General features: G+C 40.1%; 1 protein-coding gene across 1 annotated transcript in view; it reads left to right on the top strand.

Annotated features, from left to right (window-relative positions):
* Positions 1 to 20,867, top strand: part of TRHDE (thyrotropin releasing hormone degrading enzyme) — a 217,990-nt gene that overhangs the window by 153,390 nt on the left and 43,733 nt on the right. The window contains exon 10 of the mRNA XM_050904731.1: positions 10,866 to 10,954. Coding sequence (XP_050760688.1) covers positions 10,866 to 10,954 — 89 coding nt within the window. The remainder of the gene's footprint in view (positions 1 to 10,865; positions 10,955 to 20,867) is intronic.

Raw genomic sequence — 20,867 nt, 5'->3', positions numbered from 1 at the left:
TGCAGGATATGGGCAACTTTCAGTGTTGGAATTTGCAGAATGCTAAAGAAGACAAAACTGGTGTATTGTGTCATTGCTTCCTGTGTGGTGGCAGCACTCGTATCCTGACAGAAGTTAGGCTGACAGGGAAAACCTGCTGCTGTATTTTATTATCACTGCAGACTGTGTCACTGTCCTCATCTTATTTGCTAATACTAACTCTCAGGAATTGCTAGATACCCAAACTAGTTAATTAACTCACCTTGATTAAATCAATTTCATGGTGAGGGAAGGAGCATGTACTTGAGGGCAGCACTATGTTTTAATTCAGAGTGAGGTGGAGAGGTGAAGAGGAGAATCAGGGCAGCAGTGGTGGTGGGGAGCTGCCTAACATGCAGGGGGAGGGAAAGGGAACGCTCTGTGGCAGGGTGCAGACATCGGTGGGAGTTGGGAGCATTAAAGTTGTGTAGCTGGAATAGGCAAATACGGAGCACCAGGGAAACGGAGAAGGTGGTTAAGATGGGGACCTTAGTGAAGTAAAGAGCAGATTGGGGAAAGCCCAAACAGCATGTGGCAGAGACAAGGGTAATGGGAGGGATGAAGGTGGATAAATGTCATATTTTGTTGGCTTTGTAAAAATCAGAGATGTGGATTCCCCATTGTAGATCAGAGGATGAAACTACTAATGTGCTTCCTTTTTTACCTCTTCTTTTACATTTGCTTTCTTAAGTTGCTGATAATGGATTTTTTTTCCTTATCTGTGTATGTGAGCCTTCATGCTCAATAGTAGAATCTCAGGTTTTATGGAGGAGATACTTTGGTGGGGGACTCTTAGAGAATTTTACTGAGAAAAGAGAAAGCATCATAGGAATTATATTTTATTCTTGCTTAAATTCACAATATTCTGAGGAAAAATCAGAAATGAACATTGGAATACACTGCAAAATGCTTGGCACTAAGTCTCTGAGAACATATTGGAGGATTGTAGGCATAGCTGAAATGCTACTCTTATTCCTACTGGGGGAGTCCCTCCTCAGCCCATAACACATCCTTCCACTCCATTTAGAGAAATCTCAGATCTGCGCTCCATAGTCAAGGGACTATGCTCATGGGTAAAGGACAATATAGAGATGGGGTTTTGCATGATCAGCACCACGTGTGCAATTCTGTAAGGACGTTTTGCACTGGTGCAAGACGGAACAGAGGATGCCAGAGAGATTAAGAGCCTTTATTGGATGGTAAAGAGGCAGCTGTTAGAATAGACACTTAACACTGCTTAAACCCAGCTTCTTTCTATCCATCTCTGACTCAGCACCCAAAATTGCTTGTCACTTTTGAAAACGAAGCCTTTTGTGTTTTAGTGTGAAAAGGTAATGTTAGGCAGGGAGGAGAAAGCATGTACTGACAAAGAATTTGTAGTATTTGTTCTTTGCCCACAATATTTTTCTAAATTCAGTAGTCTGCTAGCACTGACACTGAAATGAGTCAATTTTTGAGAACCCTGTAATATTTGTAACCACCTGATTTATAATTTATTTTGGTATGAAATATTAAGCTAAAATTACACAGAACTTTGTAGAAGGTTTAGTAATCAGATAATTATGATCAGATAATATTATATTATTATCAGACAATGAATTTTTTTTTCTTTTCCAATTGGGTAATTTAATTCAAATTAACTCATTTAAATTACCTTGTGTCCAACCTTAAAAAAGCAATCAGACCAAAGGAGAGTGGTGTTTATATGGAATGGCCAAAGACATACAGCTGTTTTCTAACAGAATATGCATGCTGTCATCTTAAGGCAGTCCCACAGTGCAGAGCCACACATGGGCTCTTTCATTCTAGTGCTGCTGTTACAGCACTGAAGCCTTTTCTTATGTCTGGGACTTTGTGGTTTTGTTGCATTGGTAAGGGCATTATATTTGGCATAAGACTCCTGAAGAATGTAAATTGTTTTCCCTATTTCAGCTCTAGGACTTACTTATTGCTGAAAATTATTCCAAAAATTCTTGTAAAATCCAGGAAGAATTAGGACTATGGCAGAGTAAAGGAAAACCACACAATCCGCATCTGTAATACATTGCTGTTAAATGTGTTAATCACTGTTCTGACTACAGACGAATTATAGTGTCAATGATTGTATTAAAATACATGCCTCTAAAATACATTCCAGCGATACTGTATTGGTATTGAAAATATTTTTCCCTCCATATCTTTGTATTTAGATCCTTATACAGAAAAAAACCCAAATGATCTGTGATCTATCCTAGAAATAGTTACTCTTGGAAGCAACTATCAACCCTTATTTTAGAATATACCAATATGATTGCCTGTTTTAACATGAGTTTCTAAATGAAAGCATACATAATAGACAAATATATATAATTAGCAGCTGTATTGAGGCAGAACTGCAAATAAAGAGGCTTACCATCAGAAGCAAGTAATCTCAGAAGTGCTACCATCTTCCAGGACTAGAATATAAGCTTCCTAGTCACCCTCTCATGCAATTCTAAATATTTCTCCAAACTATAAAGATTATGCATAGTTTCCTGAATGTATGCAGCTAAGTATAATTTGTATTCAAAATTATAATAGGCCCACAATTCCAAATACCTTCCAAATCCCCAAGTTTTGCTTCCCTCTGAAATATGTATTAGGTGGATCCAACTACACATCCTATGAGAGCCTTTGAAAACTTCAGACAAAGTAGATAAATCTTAGTAGTTAAAAGGGAATACTGCTCTACAAATTGATTTCTGCTCATCTATGAGGCATCTATTAAGTTCGCTTCTATTAAAAACTTGCACTACTCTTCAAAAACTGACACCTCAGGTGTGGAGCCCATTCAGATCCACCATGTGGTCAAGCCATTCTCTGCCTGGCAGCACCTGTCAAGAGCTGACCCCATTGGGTTGCTTTGGTTGGTAGGTTGCTCTGACTAAAAAGTTGAATTCCTCCATAGGTGAGGCATTAGTGAGTCTAATTCTTACCTTGCTTTTGTAAAGGGGCTGGAAGTGCCTCTGCCCAGCATAGTCCAGAATGATCTTGGGGTAAACACTTCTACAATCTTTTTCTTTCAATCTTTTTCTAGTTGGTCATGTAGTCACTGTTACTGACTTGTGTGTCCCTTTTTTTGCCTTAGCTTACCTTTTCCTTGTTGGCCAGTCCGTTAGTCTTCGGTGAGGGCAGAACCCCTGGAGCCCCAGGATCCCAACCTTAGCACCATTTCCTTTCCTCATTTTGCTCAAGTCCAGCAAACGCTTGATATGCATCCTACAATTAAAGTGGTGTGGCACACGTACTGTGTCCTGCTGTCTTCATTTCCTCACTGCATACAGTGCTGCAGTCAGAAATTGTCTGTCTGCAGGACTTGTGAAAGTCCTGTCCAATTCGGAGACCAGCAGGCCCTCTCCAGTTAATAAAACCTAAGTGCTGTCCTTTCTGAATTCAAGTTGGCTAATTGCAACTTCTTATTTGATTAAAAAGTCTGCTGTTGTCTGCTTTTTCATCCCACTTATAGGGGAATCCAACTTAATCAGTTACCTTTACCAGTGTTTTTCACCTGTTTCTCATTGTTGCTTGCACTAGACTTCTTGTTCTTACTCTGAACATAGGAATTAAGATCACACTGGGCATATGCAGATGACCAATGAATACCTCGCAGCTGTGCTCAGTTGATCTCAGTTACTTCAAATTCTTCTCCTTTATCCATTTTTCATCTTGTATTTATCTTTGCTACAAAGTTAGTGAAATCTTCGCTTCCTATCTGCCATCTTCCGTGCTGACAGGGTACAAGGAATCCCTTGATACCCTGGCTCAGTGTAGGAGGTGTAATACTTGTGAGAGTGGGAATAACATCTTCTTCTGTTGTGTTGTGCCCCTGGGCACAGCGTACAATCACTTTACTGGCACGTATTAAATCTAATGAAATCTCTGTGTTCTTCAGTCTTGTGAGAATGATATCCACAACATGAATATGTTGTCAGCTCCTTATCCTTTTGTTGTGGTTTAACCCCAGCCAGCAACTAAGCACCACGCAGCCGCGCACTCACTCCTCCCCCTCCCAGTGGGACGGGGAGGAGAATCAGAAAAAAAAAAGTAAAACTCGTGGGTTGAGATAAGAACGGTTTAATAACTAAAATAAAATAAAATATAATAATAACAACAATAATAAAATATAATAATAATAATAGTAATGAAAATGAATGTAACAAAAAGAGAGAGAGAGGTAAAACCCAAGAAAAGACAAGTGATGCACAATGCAATTGCTCACCACCCGCTGACTGATGCCCGAGCTGCGATCCGCCCCTCCCGGCCAACTCCCCCCAGTTTATATACTGGGCATGACTTCTATGTTATGGAATATCCCTTTGGCTAGTTCAGGTCAGCTGTCCTGGCTCTGCTCCCTCCCAGCTTCTTGCACACCTGCTTGCTGGCAGAGCATGGGAAACTGAAAAGTCCTTGCTTAGATAAGCGCTACTTAGCAACAACTAAAACAGCAGCATGTTATCAACATCATTCTCACCCTAAATCCAAAACACAGCACTGTACCAGTTACTAGGAAGAAAATTAACTCTATCCCAGCCGAAACCAGGACACCATTAAGCAGGACTAACACTCTATAGAATCACACTTACTTAATAAAAGTATGTGATTTCCTGTGATATTCACACGAGCTTCCCCTGGAACCTGAAATATTCTTTACTGAATGAGATACTATACTATGTAATAACCGAGGAAAATCTCTATGATGCTTTTAAATTGTGTTTCCCAACACAATCTCTCTAGAAAGTATGACTTACAAAATTTTACCCTGGTACTGCTGAGTTCTGCTTCATGTATGATCTCTTTCTGTAGCAGGAAGCTCTAAAGCTGTTGTGCTGTTCAAGAACTTTCACTTGTTTCCCACTGACCACCTTACATCTACTTGTGCTCTCAGCCTAAGAATAAACGCTTCCAGATATCATGGCAACAAGGCTTGTAATTTCATAGATCAGTGTAATACACTTTCAGGTTTTCCGTTAACAATGTATCTTTGAACCTTCCACTGTCTTAATAGTCAAAATTCACTGAAAACAAAGGCCTTCTTTTGCCTTGCTAACGGAAATTGCAGTTGTCTTGGCAAGGGAAGGAATGAGAGATCTCTATTCTCTTCCTGCTATACTGATTTAATGTCCAAACTTGACACTATCCTTTAGTTCATTCACATTATCAACTTTCTGTGCCTTTATTTTATAATAGGCTTTAAGGTTATTAGCCAGAAACTTTTGCAGCCACACAGCTAAATACTTCTTTTACTGGCCACTATTTGTATATGTCTCTGCAGATCAGCCAGGTATGCAACTGAAGTAAAAATACAAACCTTTAATTCTTAGTTTTCATTTTGTTCTGTAAGACTTGCTTGCTTTCCAAAAGGTCACATTTTCTCATTACTTTGCTTTCGTGTTCTTTTGTCTCTGAAATCCCAACGACATGAGATATTCCCTCGGTAAGAAATGCCACTGTCAGCATCCTAACCTAATCAAGGAATCGTCACTGTTGGCAAGGGCCGCACCGGGAAGGTGTCTCCTCCTCAGACTCAGCGCTGCTCACCCAAGCATATGTCTCTGGGTACCTGAAATTTCACCCTTCTCCATCTGGAGAGCTGAGAATGGGAAACTAATGCCAAGGAGTCCTTGCTCCCTGTTTCTCAGCTTCAGCCACTCTGGATGTACCAGACTTTTATCTTTAACTGAAGAGACAGAGTTGGCATTTTGGATATTAAATTCTGGTGGTTAAAACAAGGAGGCAGGTGTCTTAACCAGTCAGTTTTACTCTTTGATTTTCTTTTTATCCTCTTTACTCTTAAATTATTTTTATGCCTCACTTTATCTCTGAGTTAAATAGCTTTAATCATATCCTTCAGTGATATGAAGTCTTAGATTGTTATGTTCTCAAAATACTTTACAAAGATTAGTAAGTGTTACAGATGAGCAAGAAATGGATTCCCATCCCACAGAAATTTTCAACATATCAAAACATTTCCCTGTACTGAATCAGGACAAAAATCAAAGCGAAAATTGGGGAAAAATTAGTTTAGAACATTCATTTCCATTCTGTAATTTCAGTACCATACATTTCAGTTTCACTGATTTTAACTTCTCCCTTCAATTAACTTGTATTTCCAGCTGAAATTCATTTTGAATCAGCAAACTGGAAGTTTTTATTTAAAACAGTAGTTATAAAATGTTCAGCAGTGCCTGTTTTAAATACTGTATTTGAAAACCTGTGCTGAAGCCTTCTCTTTCTTACAAGCAGTTTGGTTTTGAAAATTTGCCTTTTTAAGTTAGAAATGAAAAAGTTTCCTTGGGAAACTCACGTTTAATTGTGGAAGGTACCATTGTCAACGTCGAGTGGATGGAGAGGCCCATTTAGTTGCTTGCACAGGTGACTGGTGCCACTGGAGGTGCCCTCAGCTATCTTAACTTGACCTTGTGCTGCCACTACACAGGCAGGAGCATCTGTAGGTGCTCTGCCGTATCTTACAGCCCATGGCAGATGTCTCAAGTCCCCCATGGCAGCTCATTTGACACCACCTTGCACAACTGAATTTAGCCCAGAGAAACTGAGTCACAGAAGAGTGATGGTTGAGATTTCACCAGTGCCAGCTGATGGGTGCATGATTTCTGTTTTTCCAGCCTGGGATAATTTAGACAACTCACAATTTCATTTCTCAGCCTAGTAAGCTGTTTGAAGGTACATACAGCTTTTGGTGTTCAGCTTTTCTGAAAGTAGTTCTGTAGATGCTTTGCAGTGGGAGAGATTAGGAAAAAAAGCAGATGGCAAATCATTTGCCACATTTGACTTGATTGACTTTGTGTGATGCCACTGAATGTACAGCCTGTGTATCCTCCTCTGATCTCATGTACTACCTACAATGAAACTCTGTTTTCCTGTGCTGTTAGCACATTTGAAGAGAGGGCTGTATCTGCTAAGGTCTCTTCTCACCTAAATCATTCTATGATTTAAGTTAATGATTGCCACTACACTTTAAAATAATTATGCTTATTATATCCTGCTAAGAGGCAGATCACTTAATTTGCTTTTGTGCATCGCATTTTAATTTTGTCCCTTATTCTTCTGTTGTTAGATGTACTAAAAAATAGTAATTTTTTTTCTAAAGTCTGTACTTTGTTCTGTTCTTCTACCTTGTCATGGTTCTCCTCCTTTGATTTCCTAGCTAAGTATATAGTCAAAGACTGTTAATAGACATCTTCTATATCTAGATGTGTCTAACCTCTTGTCATTTTAACTGTTCTTTATGTATTTTTGGAGGTCTAGCTTCCTCATTAAAGAGTCCTAAAGAAAATAATCTGTACTTGGATAAGAGGGAAGATCTCAGTTAAGAAATATAAGCAAAAATTGAGAAATTAAATGGTTGAATTTCTCAGTGGAGGGCGATAACCCATGAAAGTCTTGAGAAACCTGTGCTGAAGTTTTTCCTATTCGGTCATGTGATAAAGGGCATGGAAGAGTGAGGTGACAGAGTTTTCTGGTAATAGGAGGTTTGTGAAGGTAGTAAAAACAAACGTTAATTACAAAGATTACAGAAGTATTCCCCAGTGCTAGTTGACATGGTGATAAAATGACCGATGAAGCTTAATGTTGATAATGAGGTGATGATACATGTGGGGAAAACAGTCCTAACTTAGATGCTCAGTGGTGGGTTCTGAAGAAACTGTTCTCTCTCAGAAAAGAGATCTCGGAGTTGTGGTAGGTAATTTTCTGTAAGCATCAGCTCAGTGTGCAGACACAGTCAAGCAAGTAAATAGAACAGTAGGGATTAGTAGGAAAGGAGCATTAAAAAAGGTATAAAGAGTGTAGAAGAGAAATGAATTATGCCACTCTTAATCCATGGTAGACGTACCTTCAAAGCACTGAGGGCAGGCCTGGCTTTCTAACCTGGAAAAGAGTATAATAGATAGAAAAAAAATATAGAGGTGGACAATAAAAAGGATTAAGTATAATTTCTGTATAAAGAACAGCAGGATAGATTAGTAGTCTTTAACCCAGAAGTCTGTAAAAGCAGAAGGATATAGAGAGGGATGTGGTTGTTCACTTCCTCTCCCATTCAAAAAGCAGATAAGTATGCTGTGGTATTTTAGGTACAGATGTTCTGTCACTACATGAAGCAATCACATTACTTGTATACTCTTTATAATGCAGCCAAGGATAATAAGCTTCTGAATATTGAGCAGCTATCATCATTGTTCTGTGAGTAATGACTAGGAATAGCTGAACTTCTTTGTTTAGTTTTGAATCCAAGGGAGAAGAAAGGAGAAATGTCACTGAAAGAACATGGTATTCACTACTGGCAGTGGGTGGAAACTTGGCACATTATGGTTACTGGGAAGATGAATCTTGAAAATGTATGGGTTTACATCTCAGCAAAAACATTCATTAATGTGAAAAAGTAGTTGAAGAGATGTGCAAAATCTGAAACTCCAGGAACCTTGCCTTTTCTTTTTTAATGACCTGAGATCTTTGTTTTGTCAGCAGTGGAAATAAACTACTGCCCTTTTTTGGCTTTGCATAGCTCTTTACAAAGAAGCCAACTAATTGTTCCACTGAAAATCCAATGTTACTACAACATTACTGTTCATCAGAGGCAGAAGTGTGAGGCATCATGTTTGCTTAATACTTTATGGTCTCAGAATTTGCCCATGAAGGAATCTCAGTTCTTATTTGTTGGAAGTCAAGGTGTAAACAAGTACTCATCACAAATATGATCATTTTCTGAGTGAGATAAAGTACATTAATACTGGCCACGTAGTCATTATGTAATGCTCAAGACAAAAAAATCTATGTAATCCAAGCAGAGCATAATTAGCTAGCTTCTAATATTGCATGCACCTTGGCAGATGCAAGATTGTATTTCTTTATCAAACAAGTTCCTCTGATTATTCTTTAAGCTGAATGGAGATGCTCACACACTTCGGTATTATGCATTGATGTGGTACTGCCAAGAAAAAAAAAATGCACCAATGTATTCCCTTTAATTGTGCATGTTATCATTACTCCAGTTCACAGTCCAGAATATTAGTTAAGCCAACAATGAAGGTAACTTCTGAGACTGAGAACTGGAGAAGCTAATGCACCAGTGGACATCCTTTTCTGCTGGCTGTGCTACGGAGGGTGGTAACGTCCAGCACAAGGAGTGGGCAGACTGATAAAGGCAGTAGCATCTTCAAATGCCACAGCTTAATTATCCAAAAAGTGTCTGCCAGAGCATGTGCTCATGTGGAACGTGTCTTTGGTGCATGAGTAGATCTAATAATTTTCCCAATGTGTCATGATACCAACATTCAGAGAACCCAAAATCACATGGAACCTTTTTTCTTCTCCCATATGGCAATAAATGCCATGTTTTCTTTCTAGTATCACTTATAGCTCTTTCAGCTGTACAGTTTTCCAAATATCTCCCCCTCTCTGCTGAATCACTGCTGTATGGACAAGGTTTCTCGGCACATGTGGTTCTGTTCTGAGCGCTGCAACCCCCCGTGCGTACGGGGGGCTCTTCATGAATGGGTGAGGAGCCGGGAGCCAAGCGTGGCAGCAGGGCTGGCAGGGCAGGGGTCTCTCCCTCCCCCGGCCCCCAAGCGAGGCCAGCAAGGCAGGCCTTGCAAGGCAACCCTTGTAAGCCAGCGCGTGTCGACTGCGGTTGTGGCACATTTGGGTGACATTTGTAGTTCAGTGGAGCAGGCTTCTGGGTCAGTGGAAAGGAGCAAACTTAATTTTTTTTAGTACTATAGGCTAGTTTTGCAATGCTGTGTATTAGCAGGAGAGAAGCTGATGTAGATATCAAGAACTGGCCCACACTCATCCTTGCACGATTTTAATGCAGTCAGTATAAAATTATATACTTATTTGGTATCAAAGTGGTAGCGTACGGTGATATCTGAGTCGGGCCATTCTCTTGCCATGCTGCCTTGCTTAAATGCACACATACTCCATAGACAAAGGTACCACTAGTACCATTACTGAGTGCTTCCCCTTGACTGGTGTACAAAATGACATGGCAGGCCTGTGAGGAAATGCCTGTTCTTTCACTGGCTGCTGAAATGATACTTTTGAGAGTTCAGGAATAGAGGTGATAATGAAGACAAGCAGGAATTCATCCTTTCCATCTCTCCCCCAAAAGATTGACTTCATACACTCAATTTCTGTTTATTGAGATAAAGATGTTATATAAAAGTCTTAGGTAAATTACAACATTTATTCCAAATGAGGAACAATTTGTGATACCCTATAAGGAAGTCGGGGTCTGATTACACCAGCGTATCTCCAAATCCACATGTAGCATGTTTTGTCCAGTTTGCATACACATAAGTGATAATAAATGGTGCAAAGAAGTGGAGATCCATTCCATTTGTTTTGTTTTTATAAACGAGCAGCTATGAAAGCCCATCACAGCTTTTTAAGAAGTTGCTAGAAGAGTATGTTATTTGTAAACTTTGGAGTCCCTATAAATCAAAGCATGTTTTACCTGGAGGTTCTCTTTTTCTAAGTAAATGTAAAAAAGTGTTCTTCATTCTATGGGAAATCATTATTTCCTCTTTTGTGAATCATTTTGTTAAATTAGGAAAGCCTGCAAAAAGTCCTCATATGATGATAGTGTGTGAAAAATGTAAAATATAATTTAGGGTTTTTTTAAGATTAATGACTTTTTCATTGTTGTATTGCTAATAGCAAATGCATTTCAAAATCAAAGTAACTTGTTAGAATCCACATCTTTACACTGCTACTGAAATTGTGTTTTGATTTCTTTGACATGATCCCTGATTGCTGTGAGAAGAATCAGTTCAGTATTTTTGTTCTTAGATTCCCCCTCCTTTGTCTTGCAGCTACTTGTGGCAGATTCCATTAACAATTGCAGTAGGAAATACGAGCCACATCTCATCAGAGGCAATTATATGGGTGTCTAACAAATCAGGTAAAAATAAACTTTCCTCCCAGTGGAATCTCATAAAGCATACTTGTGTTTTCCTCAACTGTTTCTTTGGAATTGATCCTAGATAATTGTTTAGTTGCTCTGCACCCAGTTTCAGCTACTTGAAATGAATTACAAAAAAAGGAGAGCTGGGAAGGGAGGGAGGAGGAATGAAGGATGAGCAACAAGCAAGATTTGTAATTATCACAGAAGTTAGACAGTATAATGGAAAGCTTTTACATAGAAATGTGTACCTAAGTGCTAAGTATTTTATATTTAGCAACACATATCAAATCATTGATGAATGCAATTCACTTTATTGATTCGTGAAAGTTAAATGTAATATTTTTATAGCAAAGCGTCTGATGACTATGACTTAGTAAATGCAAAGTATTTAGAATTCTGGCATTTTTAACTTCGATCCATAGTCTGAAGCAGGGCTAAGAAATGTTTACTGTCATTAAAAAGTTTCCTTATTGATCTATCAAAGTATTTCTTCTCTCTATTAGATAACCAGATGCTGGACCTCAAAAGTGCATTATTCTGCTTACTACTTATTTTCTCCTGCCTCAGTTCCTACATGATCATAATAGTTACTATCCTGAGGACAGCTAGGGCTAGATACCAGTGGTTTTTTGTCACCTAAAAAAGGAATCCCACCATAGAAATTTCATTAAATATTTCTCTATTTCCTTAGCAGTTCATGCTACATCAGCTGACAGTTTTGGACTGGAATTGAAGAGAGTGAGGGAAGAAATGTGGAGACTTGAATAGAATGATTATATGGAAGGGAAAAGAAGCATCTGTGCATTCCCTTGACACATTGGCTGTAGAGGGAGAACTGACCCCTTCTTGTAAAATTAGAAGGGTATAGAGATTTCCCTCTGATAGAAATTTAACTGGAGAGGGGAAAGAGTCAAACCTGTGTGAGTCTGTGTTTTTTCCTTTTTTTCTCTAAGTCACTAAAAGATAATATTCACATAGAGCTTAGCAGCCAGCAGGACTAGAAATGAATGGTGCACAATCAGTGGAATTCTGAGTATCCCAACTTTCTAGTGGTATAAGGTACGTGTTTCTTTGCCCTGATCATTTGCAGCCTATCAGAACGTAACGTGTTTTACACTGCTCCCATGATATAATGATCGAGAAATGTGCCTGGGACGAGGACACTTTTCAAACCTGGGAAACATACTCTAGTCAGAGTATACAGATGCTGCCTCACTTTACAGAAATATATCTCATTGGCCATGCTTTTTAATATTAACACCTCTGGAATACTTCAAAACCTGTTTGCACTTTCACAGTCTGCCTTAATGATCTGCTCTACTTTTGTCCTTTAGGGCTTGATTGAACTCTCATTGAAGTTAATAGAAAGATTCCCACTGACTTTAGAGAGAGTTGATCATCTCATCTCATTAGGTTGTACATGCATGCCTCCTTCCCTTCACTCGTGCCTCGAAAGTTCAGTATATCACTATTATCTGCACAGTTGCTTCCTCATTGCCTTTTACTTGCAGAGTGCTGTGGAGGAACAAGTCCATAAAACCACTACCCACTCTTTTAAGATCTACTGCTCCTATCGGAATGCCTTCAAGAAATCAACAAATTAATGATGGCCAGTGTGAGCAATGATTTTGGGGTGGCTGCTATATAGAAATTAAAGAGGAACCTTTCTGAGTCATCAGTTTCCTGTGTAGCGAGTCAATGCCACTGTGATCTATTGTCATTATCCTTGTCCTTCCTCATTACTTACTCACTCACTTGCTGTCCGTCATTGAAAATGAGACTCTAAACTTATGACTACAGCAAGGATGTCCTCTTGCTTCTACTTATTGTTGTCTAGCTCAGCTGGAGAATTCCTCAACATAAAAAAGTCAGTAAGAACATCCCTGGATATACTCAATGTATGATTCATTGTATGTACTGTTATGTATTGGGGCTGGTATAGATGATTTTGTGATACTCCTGGAGATTTTCTGCAGCTGGTATGTTTGTTTCATGAGGATGTGGGAGGGATTCTGAGACTGGAAAGGACGGTTTCCAGGACTGATTCTTGTGGATGGGAAGAATCCTGAAGACTTTCTGTTGTGCAGAGGACACAGTTTCAGTGTTGTCTCAGTGAGTAGTCTGGGAACAACTCTGCAAGCTGGAGGTGAAACAAACTACTCCAGAGAATATTTGGAAGATTGGGAGTGGTCACATTGTTCTTCAACTGAGTGTAATTGAATGAGGATACTCAGATCAAATTTGGAGGAAATGCTGTTTATGAGGATGGTTTCCATGCTCTCTTTAGGAAGGAGCAGGCATTTCCTTCTTGTTGACTGAACTGCTGTGCTAAAGAAGCTTCAAGTGTAACCTGAAGAGTGGATAGGAGATGATGACCTATCTAGGAGACAACAGCTGTCTGTTGTCTCTCATATAATACTGATCACATACCTCATTTCAGCTGCCAATAATGAAGAGAGTCCAAGTTAATGACTACCATTATGATATCTTGGCATATCACTTAAATTTGTCAATAGAATTAACGTGGTCTGTGTGTTATCTGAGAGAAATGAAACCACGGCAGTTTTGAAATAGCTACATATATTGCCATCAAGAAATACTCCTTTTTTGTGGTAGTTTAAATAACAATTTCCCAGGGGAGTACACCCCCTGCCTTGCACTAGAGTTCACCAGGGATGGTTATTTGCTGATGGAAGAGTCTCTTCCTTCATGTACATCCAGAAGGGCAAGGGAGAGGATTACTCATTTTTGCATCCTCTTTGCTACCGTGTCTGTGACCTCATCAAGATATTGTAGGATGCCAACTGGCATTTTCATGAGCGAGGGATAAGAGGCTGCTGTCCAGTCTTGTGAGAGCCACTGAATGTAGGATGCTTGGGTTGCTGCTCTCTACTTATCCTGGCCGTTTATGGTTACATACTAGAGCTAGTGAGGCATGCAGACCGCTGATTGTTCAATATGCTGAGCAGGATTAGTTCAGCTAGTTGCAGATCATCCCAACTGCTGGCAACAGAGCTCGTTCTGTCCACTCTTCACAACACCAAGGTGAAGGGACACACTGGAAATTACAACTATGCAGTGTCTTTTTGAGATGTAATTCGTTGTCCTCTGCAACAAATCCTGTAGAGAGGACAGTGCCAGGCCTTGGCAACTTGTCTGACAAAGTGCATAATCTCCCAAGATGTTTCATATTCAATGTAGCTCTTCATACCTGTTTGTGGAAAGTATGTAGTCACAGTTTTGGAAGGGTTTCATTTTGCAAGTGCTTCTGCCAGTCTTTCTTCTCCTTACCCAGTGAGCCATAGCATTTACGTAACCATTTCTCTACTCATCAGTTCATATACCAGCCATCAGATGACCCTTTTACTAGCTCAGTTTATCTGGGCGTGTGAAATGGAGCTGTCTCTTCTGTTCTCAGAGTGCTGCACAGATATGTCACCACCACCTTTTTCCCTGTTCACTCCCCATAGCCATGGATGAGGCCGTTCTGCTTCAGGCGAGTGACAGCTATTAAACCTCTGAAAACTAAACCAGTCACAAAGGAGACATCTCATGATTAGCCTTCCTATCCACGCAGAGGTCAGAGACATCACACTAAGATGGCTGCAATGCTCTTTGTGCTATAGTCTTGCAGGTCTGCTGAATGATAGATTTCACTGGCACTGTGGAAGTCATTGGTGTTACAAACTTCTGCTCTGTCATAGATCCAGGGCTTGTTTCTGTTTCTCCTGGATAAGTTGCCTCTTTTGTGGTTGCTGTAATGATGTATGAACATAATGTCCTCAGTGTTTTGGGATCAGCCCAAAATCAGTAGTGGGTAAAAAGTCAAGGACCAGCTTTGAACTCAGCCTGTCCCCACAAGACGACTGCTTAGCAGAGCTTGCGGGAAGGTGTTGGCGATTGCTGCTGAAGGCATACTAAGCATGGAAGCACAGGCTCACCTGTTGTGTTTCTGCAAATCCAGGCGAAGTGACCTTAACCTCAAGTGAGGAGGTTTAGCTAGCATCCATTTCAAACAGGTGAGTGAGGCTTTGCACAAAGGCATACTTGCCGTTCCCTGCGTGTGATTGTTCTGGCACTCAGGCTCCAGGTAGTAAACATCTCCATGCAACTCAGCAAGTACTGCTGAACTGACTGATGCAGCTTTACAGTCTGCCTCGCTGCTCTTTCCATCCCCACCTCCTGTACCTTGACTGATTTGTTATGTCCCAGGGAAATATTCCTCTGATGGGCCTCTGCCTCTGGTAAAGTGACTCTCATTTAGATTCCTCTTAGTATCTCCACGGGATTGCCATGAGGTGGGGGAAAGAAAGTTCAACAGGGCAATTGCCTTCCAAACAGCAAGTCCCAGCTTACTGTATTATGCCACCTCCTACTAGATAATCTCTACTTTAACTGTAAGCCCCTTGGCAGTCTGATTCTTCTCCATGAAGTGTTCGTAGAAGACAGCTGCTTCTGAGCTGGGGTTTGCTGGCTGCCCACTGGGGAATAGAGCATTAGTGCAACACTAGAAAAATACCCTTTCTTTTCCTTTCTGAGGCTCAGCTGCTGAGCTTGACCTGTGTTGCTTCCAGACTCCACTCTTTTATCTTTCAAAAGCAGGAGGACGGGAAGCACGGTGAAGTAAAATAAATATATAGGTCCTGCTTTACAACTTTAGCCAGCCATAGTGAGGACCAGGGATACAAGACCTGCAATCCTGGCGTGATTTTGACAGTGAGGCAGAATCACTCCCCTTATCCCAACAGCTGAGCAAAGATCCTAACAGAAGGCTGCTGCTTACGTTGTGTATCACCTTAGACATTAGCAGTTCCATCATATAGGAATGTTAATGGATGGAAGGGTAGTCTGAGGAAAGAGTATGTGAGACAGAACATGATCATATTTACTGATGTGCTCCATTTATTGTGTTGTTCACTATACCAAAATATTGTTTTTTCAACATGGAGCTATGGCAACGTGGCAAGTGAAATGGAAAGAACTTTTTCTTCTGGTTTGCCTTCACCCTGTATGAAAAGTTCTTGCAAAAAGATTTGCAGAATTTAGTTAAAGTCGGTATCTTTTCCCAAGATATTGTGATTGTGATGAAATTCCTCATGGAACATTTTCTTTGTCAGAAAAATTTCACTTACTGTTGTTGGCACGAAATTGTGCTAGTCTTGTGCAGTTATTTTTGCAGGAAAATGGAGTTAGTTCTCCCAGTAGGGATTCTACCAGCATAAACCATTTTCCTAGTATGCTAGGGGTTGTATAAAATGAAGAGTTAAAATAACAACTGTGAGTCTGAACACTTGAAACGGTAGTAGAACTGTGTTTAGCCCATGCTGTTGTCGGCATCGGAGTAGTGTCTTGCAGAGGGGTGCCCTTTGCCCAGACCTGCCTCACAAGGTGCTCATGTTGCCGTGCGGAGGAGCAGGCTTCCATCGTTCCTGCTGGTTTTGATGGAGTTGAAGTTGCTCGAGAACTGGGAGAGCTCAGAACTTCAAGCCGCGTGCAGTTAGCTCCAGCTGGAGGGCTCTCTCACACTTCCAGAGCAGAGAAAATGAGAATCAGACCCTAACTGATTTTCTTACTTTAAAACAAATGTCATAAAATTTAACCATTTCCTCCTAAATGTCTCCTATATATATGTGGCGAAACTGGAAGTTTCAGAGCAGTGTTATTTTCTGAGGCATCCAGACAAAACATGACCATGGAAAAACACTTTCTGATGGAAGAAGATTAAAAAAATTTCCCTTTAATCTCAAATACAACTGTATATATATTTTAGATTGAATTTTAAGAGGTGAACTAAAACCATCAAAGATAGATTTCTTCCCAGATGAAATCTTTGTTGTTGTTTAGAAAGTCATGAATGGTTTAATATAGGGTTTAACACTGAATGACTACCTTTTCCCTAACTATAATACTTTTAACAGGAAACTAATAAATGTGTTTGTGGTAAGTGGAGAAATTGCCCAGGTGTATAGAAGTTTTCAGTGCTGTAATCACCAAAAGAAAGAATTTCTTTTTTTAGGAAGGCATGAGAATCAACAGACTCAAACATCAAATTCCAATAAATTATATAGAACTATGTGAAGCACATGCGTCAGGCAGTCCCTTAAAATAACCACCTGCTTATATGAGCTGGAAAGGCGTGAAAGATTCCTGTCCTGTATTTCAGGAGAAGGTCAACACATGAGTGGTCTTATCGAGAAATAATAGCAGGGGGTTATGGTTGAATTTAAACTGACCAAAACAGCAATAATGCCATCGAGCTTTGAAAAGATACTGTTCTCCATTAAAGCAATATGTGTTGGAGGTGTTGCACAGCTGTTACTTGTGAAATAGGTTATTTTGATCTTGTCATATTTGACTGGCAAGTATCATTCAGTACTCTATTAAAGCATAAGTAATTTCCTCACTTTGGAGATCAAGATTTAATACAAATACTCAAACAAGAAAAAATGTATGTAGTTATTTTGTTACATCTGATTTTGAAAATTTCCATTTAATGTATTTATTTACTGTCGTGGTTTAACCCCAGCCATCAACTAAGCCCCACACAGCCCCTCGCTCACTCCACCCCCGGTGGGATGGGGGAGAGAATCGGAAGGGTAAAAGTAAGAAAACTCGTGGGTTGAGATAAAGACAGTTTAATAGGCAAAGCAAAAGTTGCGCGTGCAAGCAAAGCAAAACAAGGAATTCATTCACCGCTTCCCATCGGCAGGCAGGTGTTCAGCCATGTCCAGGAAAGCAGGGCTCTGTCACACGTAGCGGTTACTTGGGAAGACAAACGCCATCACTCCGAACATCCCCCCCTTCCTTCTTCTTCCCCCAGCTTTATATGCTGAGTATGACGTCATATGGTCTGGAATACCCCTTTGGTCAGTTGGGGTCAGCCGTCCCAGCTGTGTCCCCTCCCAACTTCTTGTGCACCCCCAGCCTGCTCGCTGGTGGGGTGGTGTGAGGAGCAGCAAAGGCCTTGACTCTGTGTAAGCACTGCTTAGCAGTAACGAAAACATCAGTGTATCATCAATGCACTGTTTCAGCACAAATCTAAAACACAGCCCCATACTAGCTACTATGAAGAAAATTAACTCTATCCCAGCCAAAACCAGCACAATTACCTGGATATTGATTAATGCGTGCTCACAGCCCATTTGGTGCGCTTTTAGGTATCATAGAGGTGCAGGGATTAACCAGTTACAAGTAGCTACTTTCAGGGATGGTAGCATTTAATGGTTAATTTGCAACAGAAAAGCATGGGCGGAAAGCAGTACTGTGTTAAGGTGGTAGGATTTTCTGCCAGGCATGAGCAGCCTGCTCCTGACCCCACATGGCAGTGCACCCCTGAAGACCCAGAGAAACTCTAAAAGTTGTCGTTTCCCTCAGCAGTCTCTCCTAGATACAGAAGTGGGTATTTTTGCTGTTGCTCTTAAGAAACCCACTAGGTTGATATGGAACGTAGCTGAGATTTTGAGGGTGACAGGCTGTATTCACAGCACTACACTGGGTAAACTAAATAGGATGGAGTAGATCCAGATTCATATTCCTTCTCTCCCTGTTTTACAGCAGGTATTTGATCCAAATCTGTACTTAGAAAGTGCGTTTATCACTATGCTGTAAATTGTTACAATCTTTTACCGTATTTCTACAGTAATGTTTTTCTTAATGTATAAGATAAAGTGATTTACACAGGAACCAGGATTCAAGTCTTCCGTAAGTAGGCTGGAGCAACTGGGTGATTCTGACTTCAGGTCCAGTGAAAAAAGGATTTAAACAGAGGAGCAACTTCAGTGTAGCAGTCTAAGAGAGTTTGCTTAGGACTGAGCTATATAGCCCAGTGTTTAACAGACCCCTGTGGAAGGAAGGACACCTCGTGTTAAAACATTGTTCCAAATCAGATTGTGTGGCAAAAGCAGCTTAGGTGCTTTGATGGTATGAATGCCTGGGAAGCCCACAGAGTTGTTGGACTTAATTCTGGTTTTCTCAGTCCCATTTCTGCAGGGTACGTTGGCTCCTAAAGAATGTGTCTGCTTGGTGCTTCATCACAGATAACTAAATGGATGTAATCAATATTTTAACTAAAACCAGGGGTCTGTATTTTTGTTCCTCAATTGTTTAGATGATAGAATAATTAAATTCAACTGGTGCAAGTCAGTTAGACAAACCCTAAAAGAGCAATAACAATTGAATTGAATAGGCAACAACTGAGTTATTGTGGGCTTAATATTTCTAAGAATTGTATTTTTATGAGATTTTAATGATGTCGTAACTACCTAGGTGAGAAGACAACTTTCTTTTTTAATCCTGCAGCTTTTTATCTGAATTCGTGTGCATTATGCAACTGCATGAATTTAAAGTTAAACATATAATTAGGTGTTTTTAGGATTGGTGTCTTGCTGCTCTTTGTATTTTTTGCACCTTAAAATGACAGTTATTTGTGTGTTTGCTAGAGGTATTTAGTCAAGGGAGAAGCATAACTTTTATCTGTAGTCCTAGTCATCTATTATTTCCTCAGAAATTACTTTTTTATAAGACAGGCTGAAACAAATCAATTCCTTTAGTAAGTGTAGGTACTAGATAGTATGTGTGAATTGTTAAGACCATATTGTTAACTTTTTTTCCCATTCGTTACTTTCAGGGAAATCAAGCACACCAAACAACTCCCTGATGGAATTACGTTTAAAACAAATTTTATGTATTTCTTTTTTATTTTTAAAAATGCATGAGAAGACTGTTCCTTTTGTCAACAGTGTACAAACTAACTTTATTATAGTAGAAAAACTGTTGCTGAATTTTTACTGATTTCTGGTTCATGATCAGTTTTGTCAGAATAATTTACTAGATTGAAGGCTTCTTCAAGAGACATTGAAGTCTGAGGCTTCATTCCATGATGATTCTTTCCATAGTAAAAGAAGTGTGTGTTGTGAGTTCAGACCGTTTTTGTTGTTGAAATCCCTAGTCCTGCAAATAGTTGTGGACTGCCTGACTGTACAAATAATGGAATAAATTTAGACTTTCAGCCCTGTTGTGGTTTAACCCCAGCCAGCAACTAAGCACCACGCAGCCGCTTCCCCCTCCCCCTCGCAGTGGGGTGAGGAGGAGGAAAGGAAAAAAAAGTAAAACTCATGGGTTGAGATAAGAACAGTCTAACAACTAAAGTACAATATAACAATAGTAATAATGAAATATAATAATAATAATAATAGTAATGAAAAGGAATATAACAAAAAAAGGAAGGGGGGGGAGAAAAAAACCCAGTGATGCACAATGCAATTGCTCATCACCTGCTGACCGATGCCAGAGCCACGATCCGCACCTCCCAGCCAACTCCCCCCTGTTTATGTGCTGGGCATGACGTTCAATGGTATGGAATACCCCTTTGGCTAGTTCAGGTCAGCTGCCCCGGCTCTGCTCCCTCCCAGCTTCTTGCACACCTGCTTGCTGGCAGAGCATGGGAAACTGAAAAGTCCTTGGCTTAAGATAAGCGCTGCTTAGCAACAACTAAAACATCAGAGTGTTATCAACATCATTCTCACCCTAAATCCAAACCACAGCACTGTACCAGCTCCTAAGAAGAGAGTTAACTCTGTCCCAGCCGAAACCAGGACAAGCCCCAAAGTGATTACTTAAAAAGAGGGGAAAGAGGAAGAACAGGTTAATTGATATAAGGTTAATTGGTCTAGCTCTAAAGGGGAGCCTCTCAGTAGTTAGTAGCTAGAAGCTGTACAAATACTTTAATTTGAAATCCAATATAAAAGCTTCATGGACTACGTGCAGAAACACTTAAGAGTTTATTTTTTTTTTAATCACAGGTTTAGTCTTCTCTCTGTAGCACATCCATTGAATTAGTGGAGTTATGGTTGTAGAAAGCTATTTTAGCATGGCCAGAATCAGCGTACCACACTTAAAATGGGCACCTCTT

This window comes from Gymnogyps californianus, chromosome 1 (assembly GCF_018139145.2).
Source record: "Gymnogyps californianus isolate 813 chromosome 1, ASM1813914v2, whole genome shotgun sequence".
NCBI classification, from domain to species: Eukaryota; Metazoa; Chordata; class Aves; order Accipitriformes; family Cathartidae; genus Gymnogyps; species Gymnogyps californianus.
Note: the sequence above shows the minus strand (reverse complement) of the source record. Positions and strands in the feature narration are given on the sequence as shown.